Source organism: Suillus subalutaceus, assembly GCF_016647625.1.
Source record: "Suillus subalutaceus strain FC151 chromosome Unknown DFJ58scaffold_172, whole genome shotgun sequence".
Classification (NCBI taxonomy): Eukaryota; Fungi; Basidiomycota; class Agaricomycetes; order Boletales; family Suillaceae; genus Suillus; species Suillus subalutaceus.
In genome coordinates this window covers 85736-104638 of record NW_024540421.1, presented here as the reverse complement: position 1 = coordinate 104638, position 18903 = coordinate 85736, and the positions used below count along the sequence as shown (strand labels likewise).

Sequence of the window (18903 nt, the reverse complement as noted above, 5' to 3'; positions counted from 1 at the left end):
CACTATTATTATGATTCCGCCTCAGCATTGACATAAAACAGGAGCACATGCAAAACGCACACATCAAAACGATATGGCTCGGTCTGTCACTTTCAATTCAGCTTTCAAGTCATCCTCGCATTGGAAGAGCCAACGACCAAAGGAGTGTTCGTCAACGCGGCTTCAGCGAGGATAGGAGGTTACATCATTTCCTGACTGTCAGACTCACTCTGTCCTTAGCTTTTGTGCATTCTTCTGGCCTCTGGCCCCATTAACATTTTTCGTTTGATGGTGAATCCCAACAGTTGCAGTCTATCGAGGGTCTAGGTTGGCACATACACACCTCGGGGATATATCTTATGTTTTTGAGACGACCCTCGCGAGGAGAGAAGGTGAATTCCTTTTCATGGGCAAACTATCACATACAAGCGCAGAAGCAGCATCCTGCGGGGGTCATCCTGCTCTTTTCGATAGCATGCGACGATGTATTATGGCGTCTCGGGGGAAAAGACTGCGAGGAAGATGGAGTCATTGAGAGTCAATGGAGAGTCGAGACGAACCTACATTGGTGTGACAGCGTGACGGAGTAGGTGACGTCGTCATTATAAACTCAACCGCAATAAACAAGCGTGCGTAAATCAAACTTGACTCGGAACTTCGGAAGCTTCGAGGTCCTGGTCTTCGAGGTTCACTCCGACGCGATTCAAAGTTCAGGTATGGGATTTGTTGTAGGCACAAATTGATGGAATTGAACTAGTAGTGACAGGATGGAGATTAGTTTTCGGGCGAAAGCGCGCAGCGCTTTCCGGCCCCGAGGAAAGAGACCTAGACTGAGAAAGGTTGAGCTGCGATTCCCAAGTGTTAGGAGTCCGACGACGCATCGAGCGAAACTCGGATCCCCAACTTGTAGGAGAAGGGCGACGTACTCACTCGTAAGTGTCTTGGCCTGGTTCTTTTAACGGACTGGGGGAATGGTATAACGAAGGAATTGGTCATGTAGAGTGGGAGTTGCTTGCATGTATGGTGCCATGATCTGCGCGTGTTTCCGCAGGTATGCGAGAAATGCGTCACTTGCCCACCGGCCCTTGATTTTTACCACGTCGAATGGGATGTTCCGCAGGAGATATTCCAAGGTTGAACCGATACGAATGCTGTGGCCTTGCACTGGTGCGTGGCCGGCAGCTTTGGTTGCAGCAGCTAACCTGCTCAAAAACTTGGTTTTTGTCAGTGGCCGGTGCGTGTTGTCCTTGTGGCGATACGCGAATAGTGCGAAGTTCTGTGGGGGTTTGTTGACTTGCAGATGGTTCAGGAAAGCTGCTTCTGGGTCGGATAGACTGCCTGTCTGGCCCAATGAACGTCTTCGCCTCCCGTCGCAGTTTTCGTGCGCGGTAGGCTGAAATTCTTGGTTACGAGGTTCTGTCGATCCTGCAAGTCCTTGACACCACCGAGTGTGATGTGTAGCTTGGGGTCGAAAGCGTTCAGGCGAGGGACGGTGAATTCCCCGACTCTAGCGGTAGCGTAGAATATGGTTGTTAAACATGCAAATACCGATGCGTCTAATGGGTCGTTGAGGTTTAGCTTTCCCCGGATGGCAATGATTAGGTCGACGGTGTATGGTTCCCGTTTGTCGCGCTTTGCGGAAGCAGGCGTGAGTGACATTGCCGCCTTCAACATGGCGTCTATCGCCGCATCGTTCAGCGACCAGGTCGCGCCGTGTATAATGTGCCATGCTCGAACTCCGTTCACGTAGTTAGATACTGTTTTCCCTGAATAATGGCCAACCATGCATGCAATAAAGGCTTCTATTAGTATGTTGCTTGCTGGTGCCCTCTGATTTTCCGGGATGATTTTGCTGTCGCAAAAGACATGGAAAACCAGTAGACCTGAACCGTACGTTTCGCGCGTGCTTTCTGAGTAAGCGTGCACTAAGACGCCTCGGATCCGATTGATATCTTCAGTAGTTAGAGGAACGAACTTTCCTTGTGCATCTTTCGCGGACCGCGAGGTCGTTGGTTCCCACAAGTAGAGTCTATCCTTTGCAGGACAGTGCGGGCGAAGATGGGAAGGTATCGGAGTCAAGTTAGTGCTATATGTAGGTCTCCGACGCTTGGAAGAGCTTCTCTCCTTCAAGCTCGAACTGACGGTTAACGTAGTTGCGTCGTTGGAGCTCTGATCTACTGTGGGTTTGGCCCACTGGGTGAATTGATTCCTGGGGGGCAGAACACCTCAGGCATTACTTTTCGGAACCAATAACGGTCTTTGAGACCCGGTTCCTATGTTGTGGGAAAGTAGTCTGTGAGACCCACCCTCCCGCCTTCTAATAATAACACACCCTCCTAGGATGTACCTGCGCCTCCAGAAACCCCTCGTGCACCTCCAGAAAACCCTCGTGCACCTCCAGAAAACCTCTCGTGCACCTCCAGAAAACCGTGCACCTCCAGAAAACCTCTCGTGCACCTCCAGTAATCTCTTATGCACTGAGCTTGGGAGCCTTGCTCCTCCCCGATTCACGCTGTAAGTTCTTCTCTTCTTTCCCTCACCATGTCTTCCTTGACGCCACGTCGCACTCGCAAAGCTCAACTCGCATCTTCTGGCCTAGGATCTCACTTTGTAAGCCCAAGGAAGGCTCGAGACAAACGGAAAACTCAAACATATGTTGAGCTTCCTGGCGCAGAGACTAAGCGCCGCCGACTTTTGGACGCAATGGAACGACTTTTGAAGCCGCAACACGAGGAATCACACCCACAGTTGTTGGCACAAGCACCACCATCTGATACTGTGACTACGGAACACATGGATACTGACAATCTTGTTGTCAGCGAATTTCACTCTGATGAACAGCCATCTCTTGAGATCTCAGTATCGCCTGTCAAACGGCGGATTGTGCCCGACAAATCCACCAATTCACTCTACAAAAACTGGATTGCACTCATACCAACCCTTGTTGATCCAGTACTCCAGTACTTCAGACGAACGCAGGGCAAAGCACTGGAAAATATACATCCAGTCATATCTGCATGTGGGAAGCCTTCGTGTACACCGAAACGGACGACAATGATGTGTTTATTCTTCGACCGTGAGCCCATGTCTTGCAGTAATCAAAATTTTGCTGACATCTACATAGGGTTCACATCTATAGATGTACTAAGTTGTACCTGCTCCACTCTCCAGCAAGTCCTCGTTCACCATGGTCTATTTCCGACCGCGCCTTCACAGCCTCGAATGGCTGTATCTGTTGACCTGCTCTCATTCTACCGCGCATTGTTTGAGCGCTCATGTGACGCGATTAACGCTCTCGCATCAGCGCTCAAAAATCACTACTCCCGGCGGGGTTACCAGATGACTGACGCCCAGGTAACAATCACTTACATAACTAGGTCACTACTGATTCATCCCAGGGCGAAGTTATACAGGACCCATTCCGACGAGGCCTCGGCTATGCCGTGCAATGGTACGACATCCTGCAAGTTGAAGTTGAGCGCCAAGTTGAGACGGTCGTTCAACAACACCGTGATCGTATAGCAGAGTTTCAAGCATCCTCTCGAGTCTCGAATTCACCTTTGCCCACTCAATGCGCACCCCTTCTAGTGCAACGGTGTCCTGCTTGCTTTGCAGGTATTCTTCATGGTAGATCTACAGATGAGGGAGGTGACATTCATGTCGCAATGGACGGTAATTTCCATCACCGTCATCGACGTGCTGCTGGAGACTGTCCAAAGTTCTATGACCCTACTTATTTTCTCCCGAAAACCTTTGTTGACACGATTGGGCGCCATATTGACACTCAACGTAAGCGACCAGTGAGGTCTCACGTTCCCCTTGTCCCTGATGAAGCCGTTGACCAATGCGAGAATGCTTACGAGGCTGCTGACGGCAAAAAACAGAAAGCGGCAATGGATAGCTTCGACGACACTGGAATCATGGCCCTTATCTGTCGTCACGACATCCCTTTATTTTTTGCCAACATAGACTCACCTGGAGAACAGCAAAAGTATTCGGTAGCCTTACTTCAGCACTTCTTTTCACTTCTCCCCCCCGAAGCTACTGTCGTAGCTCTTTATGATGTCGGCTGTGTTTTGGCACGAACACTCTCCAAGGTACGTTATGATCCTGGACTGAAACAATTGCTTACACCATTTACAGCATGAAATTCTTCCCAAAAGCATCACCTCACGCCTTCGATTTGCAACCACTGCCATGCACGCATATGGGCACGAGTGGGCTTGCCAGCTCGTATATAACCCACGAATATGTGTGGGTCTTGGCTTATCTGATGGTGAAGGGACCGAACGCCTCTGGTCTCGCTTAGTTCGATTGATAGGTGTTGAGCGCACTTCTAGTGTATGTACTCTATTATTTTCATTTAAAACTAATGAATTTAAAACACTGCTTAGCGCCAACGCCGTTTATGGTTGATTGATCGGCAAGCAGTGGCTATAGCTTCGGAGATGCGAACTGATCTAGGCGACTGGATCAAACGACGCCTCAGACGGGGCATCAAGGGGCAAGGTTCAGCAGCCCAAGACGCACTAGATCAATGTGAGGTCTCCATTGAAGAATTGCAAGCCGAGTGGTCGCAGCAAAGGCAATCTCAGTTATCTATCCGTGCTCGTAAGTTTTATACATTTTTAAATGACGTGGCTATTGCTCAATGATATCACAAGATGCACCCGCCTGCCTCAAGAAGGAGTTGGACACAGTCTTAGCTCTCCCAGGCAGATCTGGACGCCTCAGACAAAGCATTGCAAACCACCAGGACGATGTTGGAGAAAGATATGGCTTCAGATGATACACTAGAGGCTCTCGAAAGTCTAGAGAGGGACACGATCGCCTGATGAACAAGGTCGAGGCTTCTTTACCTCCTCATTGAACGTCATGACAGATTTCCTGAGCTTCATGGCATCAATCTCGAATTTGTTCGCATCCTTCTCATGGCACGCGATCTCAAAATGAACGTTCGTAAACTGTGCGATTGCGAGTTTCTTCGAGTGGGATAAATTAGATCGAGCAGTCGGTGGCGCTCAGCAAGCGTTAGGTAAGTTCATGCCGATTCATTTGTGAATGATTTATTAGATTCTTTTAGGCACCAAGCTGCATCAACAGACACGTAAAGCAATTTCCAAGCGTCAGCCCGCACTAATGACCGCTATCAGGAAATTTAACTCCTACTGTGAGCGGCTTGATTCATTGTATGATACATCCTGGGGGATTCCACTGCCCGCACCCCTTCCCACCAAACTTGCAGAACTACGTTCTGACCCAGGACTGATGGAGGATGTGTGGATTACACCGTCTCATGGAGAGGTTCCGCGGTGGTTAGACGACACATCTACAAGAGATGGCATTCGTGCACTTCTCAAGCGTGATCGGTGTCGAGAGGAGCAGGTTCGGCTAGGTGTTGAGGCCGATAACCTGTGCCGCTTCTTCGGAAATGAGTTGGGGGCACTTGAACTTGCCCTTCGGTCGCCAAACAGTGAGCTAACCTTTCTTATTAACTTCCATATCTCATATACCCTTAGGTGAACCATTCGCAGTTCTATTGCAACAACGGCATGCCAATTTTATCTGCCTTCAAACACGATGGTCAAATTGCTTGGCTTCTTCGGTACGCTTTACTAATGAAGTCAGCAAGGCAGTAGCCATTGCGACCACCCTCTCGGGAGGCTCACCAAACATGGCACTTCATTGGATTAATGCCAGCATGCTGGTAGTGTCTGATTCTGAAGGTTGTGATGAACTCCCTATCGTCGATCCTGACCATTGCCCCCAAGTCGACTCTGAACAAGCAGCTCTGGCCGATGTCCTGGAGGGTGAGATGGGGGCAATTGAGTTAGATGACGATGACTCAACAAATTACGGGCGCGATGCTAATGCTGTGATTTGCTGGAACCTTCCTGAGGTACGGTTATTTTTATTGTTAGGAGTTGACGATGACGTGTCATAGAATCTCCTTGTGGATGACTTCTGCGTCCCATCGCAAGAGCCAGGTGTCCTCGACCCTGCTAAAATTTTCGCGCGAATACGACCTTCGCATGACGGAATCCCTCGTCTAGAGTTTGATCCAAAAGAAATCGGTATACTCAGTTCTCCTACTGCATGCCTCAATGATACATGCATTAACAACTGCGCCATTCTCCTGTGGTGCTCTCAACTGAACACCTCCGCTGCACGGTGTGCGATACTCTCCACTCACGATCTTCCCCGCATTCGTTACAATGCCCCAGACGACAACATCTGGCGCCATACAATGTGGATTCGTTATTGGGAAAAAGACATATGGGTTCTTCCGATTCATCGTCCATCAGGGATTGGACACTGGGTGATGTGCGTCATCCAGTTGTCGACCAAAGAACTTTACTTGTTTGACAGCATGGGCGACAGGACCCCTTGGCAAAGTGACGTCAAAGTGAGATTAATTTTTTAAGAGTTCTTTTGTCTGACCTGACTGATTGACACATGATATGAAAGGATATAATGAGACTGATTGCTCGGTTCCTTGCAGTTGCGCGTCAACACGGCCATCATGTTCATATTGATCTTGCAGGGTGGGTGGCTCGACCACTGAATGTGAGTTTCATGCTTTGCTTTCTTGACTAGTCTGACATCGTGTATTATTTAGACCAAACGTCTTCAGAATAACGACTTCGATTGTGGCGTGTGGGGTATTGGCTGCAATATTCGCTGTTATACGTGGCAGCCGTGTTACAGGCCTACATGAGCAGGACATGGGCAATCTGCGACGCTATGTGCGGAGTATGGTGCTTGCATTACCAGCTCTCTCGAGTTACAGTAATACAAGGTCTACGTATAAGGATTCTTCCCAGTAATTAGCATATTGTCCTCCCTCTGATAATTCAATATCCTTCGTGCTACCCATTGGCGATAGCATTCGGCCATGACCTTGTGTCTTGTGCATGCCTGCAAGCTGCTAACACGAGCATTGAGCTCATCCCAACCTGTAAGTAACCGCTGATGTGCTTCTCGGATCTCTTTCAGAAGCTCAGCGATTTCACCCATGTTATATATGGCTGCGTGACGAGCATGTGATTCCCTTTCTGCGCGCAAGTGCCGGCCATGCATCACGTCGCAGAGGTTTTGCGTGAAAACGGTCTTCCTCTGGTGAATCAGGTGGAGCTGGAAGGTCGTAAGGAGGGGCTTTGTTCCACTGCAAGAGATCGGATTGATCAATCAAGTCAGATCCAGTGAGAGATTGGTGAAACAGATAGGAATCAGGAAGGGAGAGGGTTGAATATTGGATTAGGGAAGACGCCTGAAGAGCATGCAGATCCCCAGATCTGATACGAGGCCCACGTCGACCATGATGCTTGGCATAGGCACGAGCGTTTTGAGCTTGTCGAACGAGTTTACCTCTGTAAAACATATGATTAACAAGAATAAATGATTGCAAAATACTTACCGTTCTGACCGAGCATACAATGTCTTGTGTTGCCGTGCAGCTGCTGATTTCTCTTCAAATGTGAAGTACTTAGCTTTGCGACCCATACTAGAGACCGGGCAATGTGAATGGTCAAAAGTGTGTTAAGACCATAGTTGGTCTTAAGTTCATATTGCGATACTGTCCTCTTACCCGTCAAAATGCAATACAGCCATGAAACATGATGTTCTTGCCTTGATTTTGTATTAGCATGATGGGGCGCACCACGGCAGTCGATGATGCTACTGTTGAGACAGTTGGCTGGCAGTCAATCCCTCTACATTTGTGTTTTCAATTCAGTGCGATATGTATTTTCAATCTCATTGGCTCACCAATGTCATGTCCACCCCACAGGAGGCTCGGACAAGCCTCCCACTAGTAGCCTCCATGGAGCCTCCCACTACTAGTAGTAGCCTCCATGGAGCCTCATGGGGCTGAGCGCTGACTTCAGCTTACATAATAACCCTCCAGCCTGCTTTTCGGCGCTAGTACCCTTGAACTTCGAAGCTACTGTATTATTCCGAAAATTTCCATGGCTTCTTCTTATCGATTAACAGTCTCAACTATCGTACCTTGTCTGTATCCTGCTGCAGAATGACTGCAATCATATCTCAATCCTCACACTTTGTTGATGTTGGCACGCAAACAGACACGCACTTCTGTACCATCAGTCACCTCGTAGTCCTTAGTCAGTTTAATATTCAGATGCTGCTGATTACTGATTGCTTCTAGCTTGAGCTTGTGGACAAGGCTGTGTCGACAGAGGAGGACCCAGGAGTTAGTAGTCTCCAAGTTGACGCTGGGTGGAAGAGCCTCGATGGCATTCCTTGTATCATGGGTGGCATAACGGCCCTTGTTGGTAAGGCATATTGCCTTCCATTTTTAATACCAATCCTGACTTTATTTCAGCATCTGTTTGGTGGCACCTTGCGTGGGCGTACCTCGAACGACTTCCCTTGGAAAACTCTACCCAAGGAGCTAGCTCGGCTCGGATGTCGCCTCGTCAACTACCCTGATGATACTTTGATGCCCGGCAAGATTCGACCTACACTCATTTGGAGCAAAGGCATACATGATCTGACCCTTCCTCATCGGGTTAATCTTGTCAATGCACTCAAGATGGGCACCTTCACTATACAGGCCATGACAAATGATACTGCTCGCAAACGCCTTACAATGTCCTGGGACCCAGTCATTATCGCAGAGGCGCCCTCATATCGATCAAAACCACTCCCGCGCGCGACGTGTGTTTGCTAATGGTGACATTGACTTCAGGGGGCCTCGCCGTCTTGCCTCTCCCCCTTCTACACCTTCCACTCGTCCCTCTACACCTTCCAATCGTCCCTCTACACCTCCTAGTCGTCTTTCTACATCTGCTGCTCGTCCTCCAGCACGTGCTGCGCGTCCTCACACACCTGCTGTGCGTCCTCATGCACCTGCTGCTCGTCCTCCTGCACCTGCTGCTCGTCCTGCTATACACCCTACTCGTCGTACTCAGGTTTTTGTAGAGATATCACGCCCACCACCCCGGCCAGCTTCTAGGGCAATACCATCATCCACTGCTCGCACCCATATCACGCCCGCTACTCCGGTCAGCTTCCAGAGCAGTTTCTAATCACACCAACCTTATCCCGCCCATCACTTCTGTCGAGCAGTCTGCATCGACTTCTGAATATGATGATGAGTTACATGTTAGTGAGAGCGAACATCGGCCTGCCAAGCGTAACAGATACGGTATGACTGAATCTTAATGATTTCAAATAACGTAGATGACATGTTTATACAAGCAATCTTTTCGGAATTGTACTTTTTTTTCTGAACACGCGGATACTCGGGTCGTGATCGATCGTTGGCGGTATTCGCTTCTTTGAGCCTCTTGAGCCTCCCTTGAGCCTCCCTCACGATCTTCCGGTAAGCCTCCTGCTTTCACTTCTTCATATACACGCAGAATTACACTTTGGTTGCCAGCTCAAGCATTTCATTTCAACGTGAGTCATTTAGCATTATGTACAGCGTTATCCTCATTCCTTTCGTTCTGAACCCTCTTATTAGCCTCTCGAGCATCCCGAGAGCCTCGCTCGCACCCTCTTGGTTACCTTGCCAGATGGGCCTATTCAAATATCTTGTACGTTTGTTTAATTCCGTGCTAGCATACCATTCTAACTTGTTTAGTCTGCATCAGCTCAAATCAGCCTCATAAATATGAAGGCGCTGTAGGTTTTTTTCTGCCCCTTCTGATTTCCCATCTGATATACTCTTGCGCAAACCGCCCAATAGACGGTCTGCAAAAATTGGCATCTACTGCACATAGTACGAGTAAGTACGCGTGCTGTCATATATTTCTTCCAATATTGACCACACTGTAGACATGACGCAAAACATCCCCGATAACCCATCATCTCCTCACCCGAGTTACATGGGTCTTCCTGATACCTTCGATTACATGCAAGAGCAGTTTGGTGGTGGCCGTCGTAACCCATCACCACCTGTTGAGCTGACTCCTTCACGACTCAGGAGTAAGCTCAAGGCTACAGAGCGGGATGCCGGCCTTGTCAAAGGTGCATCTACCCGCCGCCAGGCTTATCAACGCCTTGCTGTGGAAGGGCAAGATCCTGCACCTAACTTACCTCATGCGGTGCCGGCTGCTATCTCGACAAGCGAAACATCATCGTCAATGCTCCATGTGGGTAGTAGTCGCCATGCCTCACCCTTTCCTGCCCCACACGCTCCTGAACAGCTCCAGGATGTGTTTTTTGGTTCCATGAACCAGCCACACGCCTGGATGGATCCCAACTCTTCGGATACCTTTAGCATGATGGGGTCCGAATCTTATTTATCTGGAGGATCGCAAAATCACTTCATCCCCCAGGATATGGACCGCCTAGCACCTCCGCCAAGTTACACTTTTCCTGCGAGTTCATCGGGTTTGACCTCTCGTGGATGCTCGCTAGATCCTCATGCTACAGGCCAAACCCATTCTGGATTGACTGAGGATCTTGCTGGCAAAGTCTCACCATTCGTCCTTCAGCCAGTTCCGTCATCATCGTCTCATGATCACCTGCCTGCCCTCCCAACCACCAATGTCATTCCACCGACGCCTTTCACGGATGGTGATAGCACCACCTCAACAAATACTATCGGTACTTTGCTGAGCGGTTCCAATTCCCAGATGGACTTAGGAGGCCATCCTTCTACCTCTCGTGCACGCTTTCCCGAGGAACACGAGCCAGTGACCCATGATGAAGGACTTACGGTCACTGGACGCAGGTCTGCAGAGGTGAATGCAGCACTTGATGTCGGGTTTGCTGCAGTAGAGCGCTGCTTTCTTGAGCTCGCTACATCCACCACGCTCCCTACTTCCCAATTGATCAACCTATTCTTGAAGAGTCGTGGACGCACCGTGAATGGCACTAACTATTGGAACCTATACGCCAACTACTTCAAAGAGCATATGCAGATAGAACTCGCGCGCATTGGCAAAGAAGCCCAGGCTGGAGGTGGCACGCCAAGTAAGTATTATTTTATATCTTGTTGCGCAGGACGTTTATAACCCTTATAGGTGCAACTGTGCGCACGCAATGTTACGACAAATTCAAAGAGGCCTATCCTGACTCTTACCAAGATATCCTGCTCATGCATGAGGAGGCATCACTCCTCGGATCATCGCCTCAAACAATAGCTCAGCGTGGACATGGATTCCAGAAACACTATCGAAGGGTGATACAGATTGTACGTTTTCTTTCCCGAAGTTCCATCATCCCCTCATGTTGTAATCACAGCTCGAGTCTGCCGCTATGAAGTCAGGCTTTGAAGCAGCGATCGTGCTCTGCGGGAAAGTAGTCAATGAAGATGGTTCACTTGGCCACTCGTATAACACGCCAGGTGCTGCAGGGGTAAGTCTCTTTGTACTCTACATCCTGACGTATACTTAAAGAGACAGTTCTGGGAGACACGATGTCGCGCAAGCGATGATGCCATCGTCGGGCATCTCAAGGCTCACGTGTAGTGAGTGTACACTTAAATTTTGTTTATGCTATGACTTATGCCCGCACAGTAATACTACATCTTTAGCTGCGGTGGATGAAGCATTCAATGATGGCACCCGCAACGATGGCACCCGCAACGACCCTTCAACTCCAAATTCAACCCTGAACCATAATTGTGATCAGTCTCAGGCTCCTGAGGGACGGGATGATGGCTTGAAATGGATCAAGCTCGAACTTATCAGACAAGTTGGTATGTTAGAACGTCGACACTCCTTTTATTCATTTGACCTAAACTACAAATAGCCCAACTTGGAGGCAAGTGCGCCTGGGATAAAAATTTCCCTTGGAAGGGCATGTCAAGCGCCCTTGCTGATGCCAATCTCTGTATTAGAGGCTATCCGGCTCATAAGTGTCTCTTGCCTGGCGAAGCTCACAATGAAAACTCGAAGAACAAGGGCATCGGCGCGCTGACTCAGAAGGAAATTGTAACGCTGATAGATGCGTTGAAGGGAGGAACCATGCAAGTCTTCAAAGTTGACAAGGCACACCGAGGTGAGTTTTGTTTACCTTTTAATATGCACTTTTGGGTTTTAACCTCACGTGTAGCAGCTGTGATGGCCTCCGAGAGGCCAGTCATTACAGGCATCGCACCGCCACCCTAGTGGCCTCATGAGGGTGCTCAACGACTATTTGCTAATGGTGATACCGACTACCATGGCCCAGTTCGTCTCCAGCCCAGCAGTGCAGCTACAAAGGTTAAGAAAGAAAAAGCGCCTCAGGCCCCTCTCCCACCCTCCGATAATGACGACTCCGACTCCGACTCCGACTCCGACTCCGACTCGGGTGATGATCGCCCAGCAGTACCTGCTGCTCCCAAGCTCCGAAAACCTACCATGCGAGTAGAACTACCACCGCCCCTGCCCTCGCGCCCATTCAAGGTTGTGGCAGCACCACGCTCACGCCCAGTCAAAATCATTCAAAAGCCGGAACCAACTGCAGCAGCGAGCGAGGTTATCTCAATTACTTCGACCGAGGATGTCGAAGAGCCTGATACCGAGTATGACGAAGCACGCGGGAAGAAGAGGAAACTGAAGGCTAAGGCTACGAACACGTCTCGTGCGTCAAAGAGGCAAGCATCATCCGAGGAGAAGACTGATACTTCAAAAGTAGGGAAGAAAGGGTCACAGGCTCAGACGAAACCACCCAAAGCACTTCCCTTACCATCAACCTCTCCGACGAAGGGTGGCCCGTTGTCCCCATTGACAGTGGGATCATCGAGTGTGGCGGGATCACCAGAGCCTGAAAGTGAGCACACTTTTTTCTCACTTGACTTCATTTGACTCAAGGCTGATAGCTGTGGTTCCAGCGCGACCTAAAGATGAACCATATATTGAGCGGACTAAGGGTAAGCGATTTCACATTTTCTTGCTACATAACTAATGTCCATCTATCCTCCAGTCAAACCACGCCGAATCACCAAGGACTCCAAAGGTAAAATGAAGCGTGCTCACCGCATGGCATACAGCCAGTCAGACGAATCTGAGGTCGACAAGGGCAAGAAGGTTGCTGAGAGTGTCATCTCCCCTACTTCGATCAATGTCACGGCAGAATCTTTACAGGAAGGCTTGGCCGAGGTAACACACGATGCTAAGCCAGCGGACAAGCAGCAGGAACTCCCTCGCATCGCCAAACCCATTGAGGGTCTTCACGATGCAGTTCGTGACTCTCGTAACCCCCACGACCCTCCACATGACCTACACCAAGCTCATCACAAGCTCCCTGTACGTCATCATCTTCGTGAGGATAACCCTCCTCACCACCAACAGGAACGTCATCAGGAGGTCATCTCTGACCCTCGCGACGACCTTCACGAGGGGGGTCCTCTTCGCAATCCCCACGAGCCTCGTCATGAGGTCCTCTATGATGTTCGAGATACTGCCCATCACGACCCACGTGATACCCTCCGTGACACTCGTCAACCTCTTCGTGCCCATTCTCGTGAGCCATGGTACATGCATGATGCCATGCGACGTCGTGAAGAGACTCCTACGATCGAGCGTGATGCTCACCTCTCTCGTGATGTCTTGTACCACCGTGACTCTCACAATCACCGCTACACTAGTCTGCAACCTCGCAACTATTATGGACCTACTGATCCTCGCATTGACAGCGAGTTCACCACACGGGATGGTTCCCCAGCCTTGGAGTCACACCGCGACACCCTTTATGCTCATGGTGAGCGTGAACGTTCATACCCAAGCCGATACAGCCCAGTGCCTGGTCCGGACTATGCTCGACGCAATGACCTTGACGAGCGTCGGGGATTTGGTGGAGGACCATACCGTGACAGTGGGTACCCTCAAGGCAGGGCTCGTAACCAGGATTCCAGATGGATGGACAACGTCCACAGTGTTGCATCTTCATCTTCGGACTATGCTGTGCCACGAGCATTTAGTTGTGATCACACTCTCCCTCCACCTCCTCCTTCATCATAATCGGCTTTTGATGCACCCGTGCTTTTGTCATTGGTTGGGTTGCTCTTTGGTTCTTCTTCTTGTGCTTACTTCGTCTGTTTATGCTGATAACTTGCTATGGTGGTTTGCTCATTCCTACACTCGTCCCGCTTTCGTACCCTATTTATGTAGCTACACATGCGGTCGTTACATTTTTCCTTGTCTTGATAATATCAGTATAGCGGCTCCAATGCCTGCTTTGGTTTGCTTCAGAACTTGTTCGAAATCGCTGCGAAACTGGAGCGTGATATGTTTTATTGGAAAGTGACATTTACAACATAAATACAACGACAAAAGCAAAAAAAAACATATGAGAAGTAGCGGGTGGGGAAAAACATAAATGTGAGTGACGAAGATATGAAATAAAACATAAGGGAAAACATAAGTAGAGGAGCACAAGAGGCTCCAAGTTATGTTGACGAGTGGCGAGAGACCCCTGCCAACATAAATATGAAGATATAACATAAGGGAAAACATATGTGGAGGTCCGAGGAGCACACCTGAGAGGCTCCAAGTTATGTTGACGAGGGGCGAGAGACCCATGCTGACGTAGTGGAGGCTGTTAGGCACCTTCTGCAATAATCAGAGCTAACCAGTTAACCCTCCAATGAGGCCCATGAGGGTACACTGGTTACTCTTAAGGAATTGAGGGAGACCCTCCGGGGAGAGGGATGTCTCAGAGACATGTTGTGCCATACACAAAAACTGGGTCTGACAGACCGTGGGAAGCACTAAAAAGTGCTGCCAAGGGTGACTGATAGTTTGAGACCCAGAACAACAACACATCAGTAAATTCACACATTCCTTAACGTCCTTAATCAGCTTATCTCACTTATTTCAAAACTTGTTTTCTCTCTCTCACATCATTCACCTGGCATATCTTGTATTTTTTTAATGTGAAACATAATAAAACATGTCCATTAATACATCTCAACATTTTTTTTCTTAATACATTCAAGTTGAAATTTCGGACAAGTAGATCCACTTTCAACAAGGTGGTTAAGTGTGAATAAGTCTGTTTAAGGGCAAAATAAGGAATGTGTGAATTTCCTGATGCAGGACAAGCGGTGACCAACGTACATTTAAAAACGAATTGGTCAGACTGGTCAACGGAAACATCGACTGCTTCCTCCCCACTTGACACACCAGAGCCATCCTCGCACAACACACCAAATCGCTCGAGAAGTTCATCACTAACTAGCCTCGAAGAGGAAGAAGAGCAGGTCCCCTTCCCAGAACTAGAAGTCCCAGAGCTAGATTTCCAGCTACCATCACTCAGACTTCAACCATTGCAACGTCATGCAAAGAAGGAACCACTCACATCCATTTCCACGGCACCAGATTACGATTTAGCCAGATTCTTTGCACTGGCGCAAATCAAGAGAGCCATGCCCACAGAAACCCCACAGATATTCCATGGCGATGGAAGAGCATCAGAAAACCCGGCCGACTTTCTGAAATCGTTCAACCGAGCAATGCGCCAACAAGCGATAGTACAAAGCAACGATAAAATAGACGCATTTGGAGATTACCTTGGAACTAGTGTGCAAGCAGAAAAGTGGTTCAAAGCCCTCGCCTCCACAGACAAAGCCATGTGGACGGCGTTTGTAACAGCATTCAAGAAGCGTTGGCCGCTGGTTACAATAGCAGAAAAAACGAAAGCAGAATATGAGAAGGAGCTGTTAGAACACGTTTTGGCGAGCGGAGAAGTAGGGAAGAAGACAATGCTATATGACAGGGAGTGTTGGATGCACGTAGCATGGGCCGCAAAGACCTTACAGCTAGCCACGGACGCAGGTATTGACCAAAGCATGTCCATGATCTGGCAGGTACGAAGCAAACTGCCAGACGTTGTAAAGGACTTGCTCAAGGACGAAGAATACACAAAGTGGGAAGAATTCACGAAGGCAGTGACGGAGTTGAAAGGGAGCAGGCTCGTAGAAAAGCAGGAGCAATCTATCAAGCAGTCCCAGGAACTCAAAGCGCTACAGGCAGATCTAGCTCGAATTCAAATGCGAACACCAGCACAAAACCCGATCGCGACGCTTCAGAACCAATTCAACAAAATGTCACTCAATTCATCAGCTTCGCCATCAGCATCCACGACCAGCAACACATACGCCCGAGTACCAGCAACACGCAATAATCAGACCCCACAATCCATGTATAGCCGTCAGCCAACAGCATCGCAACAACCAATCATGATAACAGAAGAGACGAAAACCTTAGTCAGGCAGCTGATTCAAGCGCTACCACATCACGCAGACAACGCAGCAGGACAAGCTGCGTACGCAGCACAATTAGCACAGTGGAATGCGAAATGGGGAGAAGGTGCATGAGTCACGCAAGAAACGGGATACCCGTTGAAACCAGGTACAGCGGCTATTGCATCCAGTGAATGCTTTGCTTGTGGAACCCATGGGCATAATGGATGAAACTGCCCGTTACCATCGGACCACGCAGAACGTTTAACACGCAGAGAATCAGCGTGGAGAGCGATCACGAGCAAGGTGCTAGGCGCATACAACAGAGCAACAGCAACACCAATCTTGCTTGTTATGAACAGCGAGTATGAGGAGACACAAGCCTGGATCGAAGAAATCCCGGAACAGCAGGGAAAAGTGGACGGGTCGACGTAGAACAGAGTGATACGTCGGCCCGGAACATCGAAAGTACCCAAGCTGGAGCCAAGGTCCTCGCATGCGAAGAGGCAACGTGCGAGGACAAAAACAGGACCATTAGCCCCAAAGTCTCTGCTGAATGTGTAGCTAGGAACCCCACATGTACCACCGAATCTCACAATGAAATCGAGATCATTGATCTATATTTGGTTGGACATCCACACATCACAAGAACGCAGTTAGAGAAGGGCGAAGCGATCCTGTTTATTCACCGGATAGAGCTAGAAGGTCCCCAAGGAGAGTTAGTCAGAGTTAGAGCATTGTTTGACAACGGTGCCATGGTTAGCGCAATGTGCACATTGATCTTCGAGAAGGTCAAACATAGACTTCATGAATGGAGCAGATCAGACAGACGACTAAGAATGGCGAACGGAACTATCATCAAAGCAGTCGCTAGGTGGACAGGAACAGTCCGAATCAAGGGCGTTAAAGCACAGAGCACGTTTGAAGTCTTTGACAGCAGGGGAAGCTGGGGCTTCCTATTTGGAAAGCCAATGCTTCAAGCATTCACAGCAGTCCACGAATACACGCCAGACACCATCACAATAGCAGACAAAACACAGACGGCTTTGCTAAGCAACCAAATAGTGGACCAACGGATGCCACAAAGAGAAAGCGAAGTTAATCTAACGCTAGATGAAAAACAACAACGAACAATAGCCAAACAAAAAAAACGAACGAGCATCAGAAAACAACACAAAACCATCAGAAATCCCCATGGGTCAGTGGAGGCCTACGAAGCAATATGTCAGATGAGAGGAGACAATCAGAACGCAAGAGAACAAAGTGGGGAGTGAGAAACTCCCCTCGAGGGAAGTCACAAGAGCCCTATCGCCGCTACAGCAAACACACATTGACACAAGTGTTTTGACAGAGCGAGCGACAAATGTCAACGTGTTAATCACACAAGAGGCATCAGAGAATGAGGAAGAACAACTGCTAGGAGAGATCCTGGAATTAGAACCAGCAATGAATGACCCATCGATATACACACGTCAGACGGACCCTTTCAACCCAGCGAGAGTCAAAGAAGTTTTACGGCAAATCAAGTTTGGGGACGATTTATCAGTAGAAGAAAGGGAAGAGCTGGAAAGATTCATAACGAAGAACACAGACTGCTTCGCGTTAGCACTGAAGGAGGTAATTCCAATCCCAGGGGCGTTACTAAATTTAAATGTCCCAGAGAACGCAATATTCAACTTACGGATGCACCAACGCCCATTAATGCCAGAACAATCGAAGTTCTACAATGAGCGAGCAAACGACATGTTAGCAGCAGGAATCATCGAACGAGCACCACTGGAGTTGATTTGATGCACCGCGACGACAGTCATAGCACAAAGAGCACATGAAACGGGTGGCCTACCATGGGACGAGTTGAAACAACGAATCAATGACCAACACCGAGCAGCAGGGTTATGTCCAGCGTATGAACTACCACCCAGAGAAGTACCTATACCAATAGTCAGCGAAGCAACAGAACAGGGCCCGAAGAAATGGAGGATTTGTCAAAATTTTGCGCAACTCAACAAGGTAACAGAGGTTGTATTGATGCCGCAAGGCGACATACTATCAAAACAGCAGAGGTTAAGTGGTCAGCGTTACATTTTGATCTTCGATTTTGCAGCAGGATACTACGCAATAGAAGTACCGGAAAAGTGGCGCCCATACCTAGCATTCTACATTGAAGGACGGGGATATGTACTTCTGGTATCGAAGAATGCCAATGGGGATCACAGGAGTGCCAACAGCGTTCTGTGATGCATTAGCAGAGTGACTACACGATTTTTTAATAATGCACTATATGGAGTTGTTTATGGATGACGGAGGATGCGCAGTGAGCACATTTCAAAAGATGATAGAAAAACTAACGGTTTTATTTCAGCGCTTCCGAGAATGCAAATTTTCAATAGCACCTAGCAAGACGAAGCTGTGTATGTCAGAGACGGAATTCGCGGGAGGAACAATAGGACGAGACGGGGTCAAACCAGACTTAACGAAGCTAACAGTGATTGTAGACTGGTGACAACCACAAGATGCACAAAATTTAGCATCATTTCTGGGTCTCACAGGATTTTACCATACGCTGATCAACGCGTACGCGAAACGAGAAGGCCCATTGCGAAACCTGTTACTCAAAGTACTGGTGGACAGTACTATGTCAAAAGCAGCATATAGACGAATCATGAGCAATTTCAAGCTGAGTACCATATGGACACAAGAACATACTAAATCATTCCTAGATCTAAAAACAGCAATCACGTCAAGACCGGTACTCCAAGCGCCAAGATACGATGGGTCGCACTTTG

The 18903-nt window shown here is 48.7% G+C and overlaps 4 protein-coding genes across 4 annotated transcripts; 3 read left to right on the top strand and 1 right to left on the bottom strand.

Moving 5' to 3' along the window:
- Window positions 1–2520: 2520 nt before the first annotated feature.
- DFJ58DRAFT_718872 (uncharacterized protein) lies at window positions 2521–6403 on the top strand (the record flags this gene model as incomplete). Its single annotated transcript, XM_041384540.1, has 12 exons — window positions 2521–2793; window positions 2821–3055; window positions 3104–3333; window positions 3357–4076; window positions 4210–4320; window positions 4374–4590; window positions 4644–4741; window positions 4872–4934; window positions 4969–5014; window positions 5063–5452; window positions 5499–5878; window positions 5924–6403. The coding sequence occupies 12 exons, from the start codon at window positions 2521–2523 to the stop codon at window positions 6401–6403; spliced, it is 3243 nt and encodes a 1080-aa protein (XP_041237669.1).
- Window positions 6404–6780: 377 nt separating this feature from the next.
- On the bottom strand, window positions 6781–7482 carry DFJ58DRAFT_734329 (uncharacterized protein; the record flags this gene model as incomplete). Its single annotated transcript, XM_041386467.1, has 3 exons — window positions 6781–7007; window positions 7063–7349; window positions 7397–7482. The coding sequence occupies 3 exons, from the start codon at window positions 7480–7482 to the stop codon at window positions 6781–6783; spliced, it is 600 nt and encodes a 199-aa protein (XP_041237668.1).
- Window positions 7483–8248: 766 nt separating this feature from the next.
- Window positions 8249–8671, top strand: DFJ58DRAFT_668888 (uncharacterized protein; the record flags this gene model as incomplete). Its single annotated transcript, XM_041382742.1, has 1 exon — window positions 8249–8671. One exon carries the CDS (start codon window positions 8249–8251, stop codon window positions 8669–8671), a length of 423 nt encoding a protein of 140 aa, XP_041237667.1.
- A 1981-nt stretch (window positions 8672–10652) lies between these two features.
- On the top strand, window positions 10653–11143 carry DFJ58DRAFT_608074 (uncharacterized protein; the record flags this gene model as incomplete). Its single annotated transcript, XM_041380839.1, has 2 exons — window positions 10653–10911; window positions 10974–11143. Coding segments are annotated over 2 exons (429 nt in total), but the record flags the coding sequence as incomplete, so codon positions are not given.
- Window positions 11144–18903: the final 7760 nt, after the last annotated feature.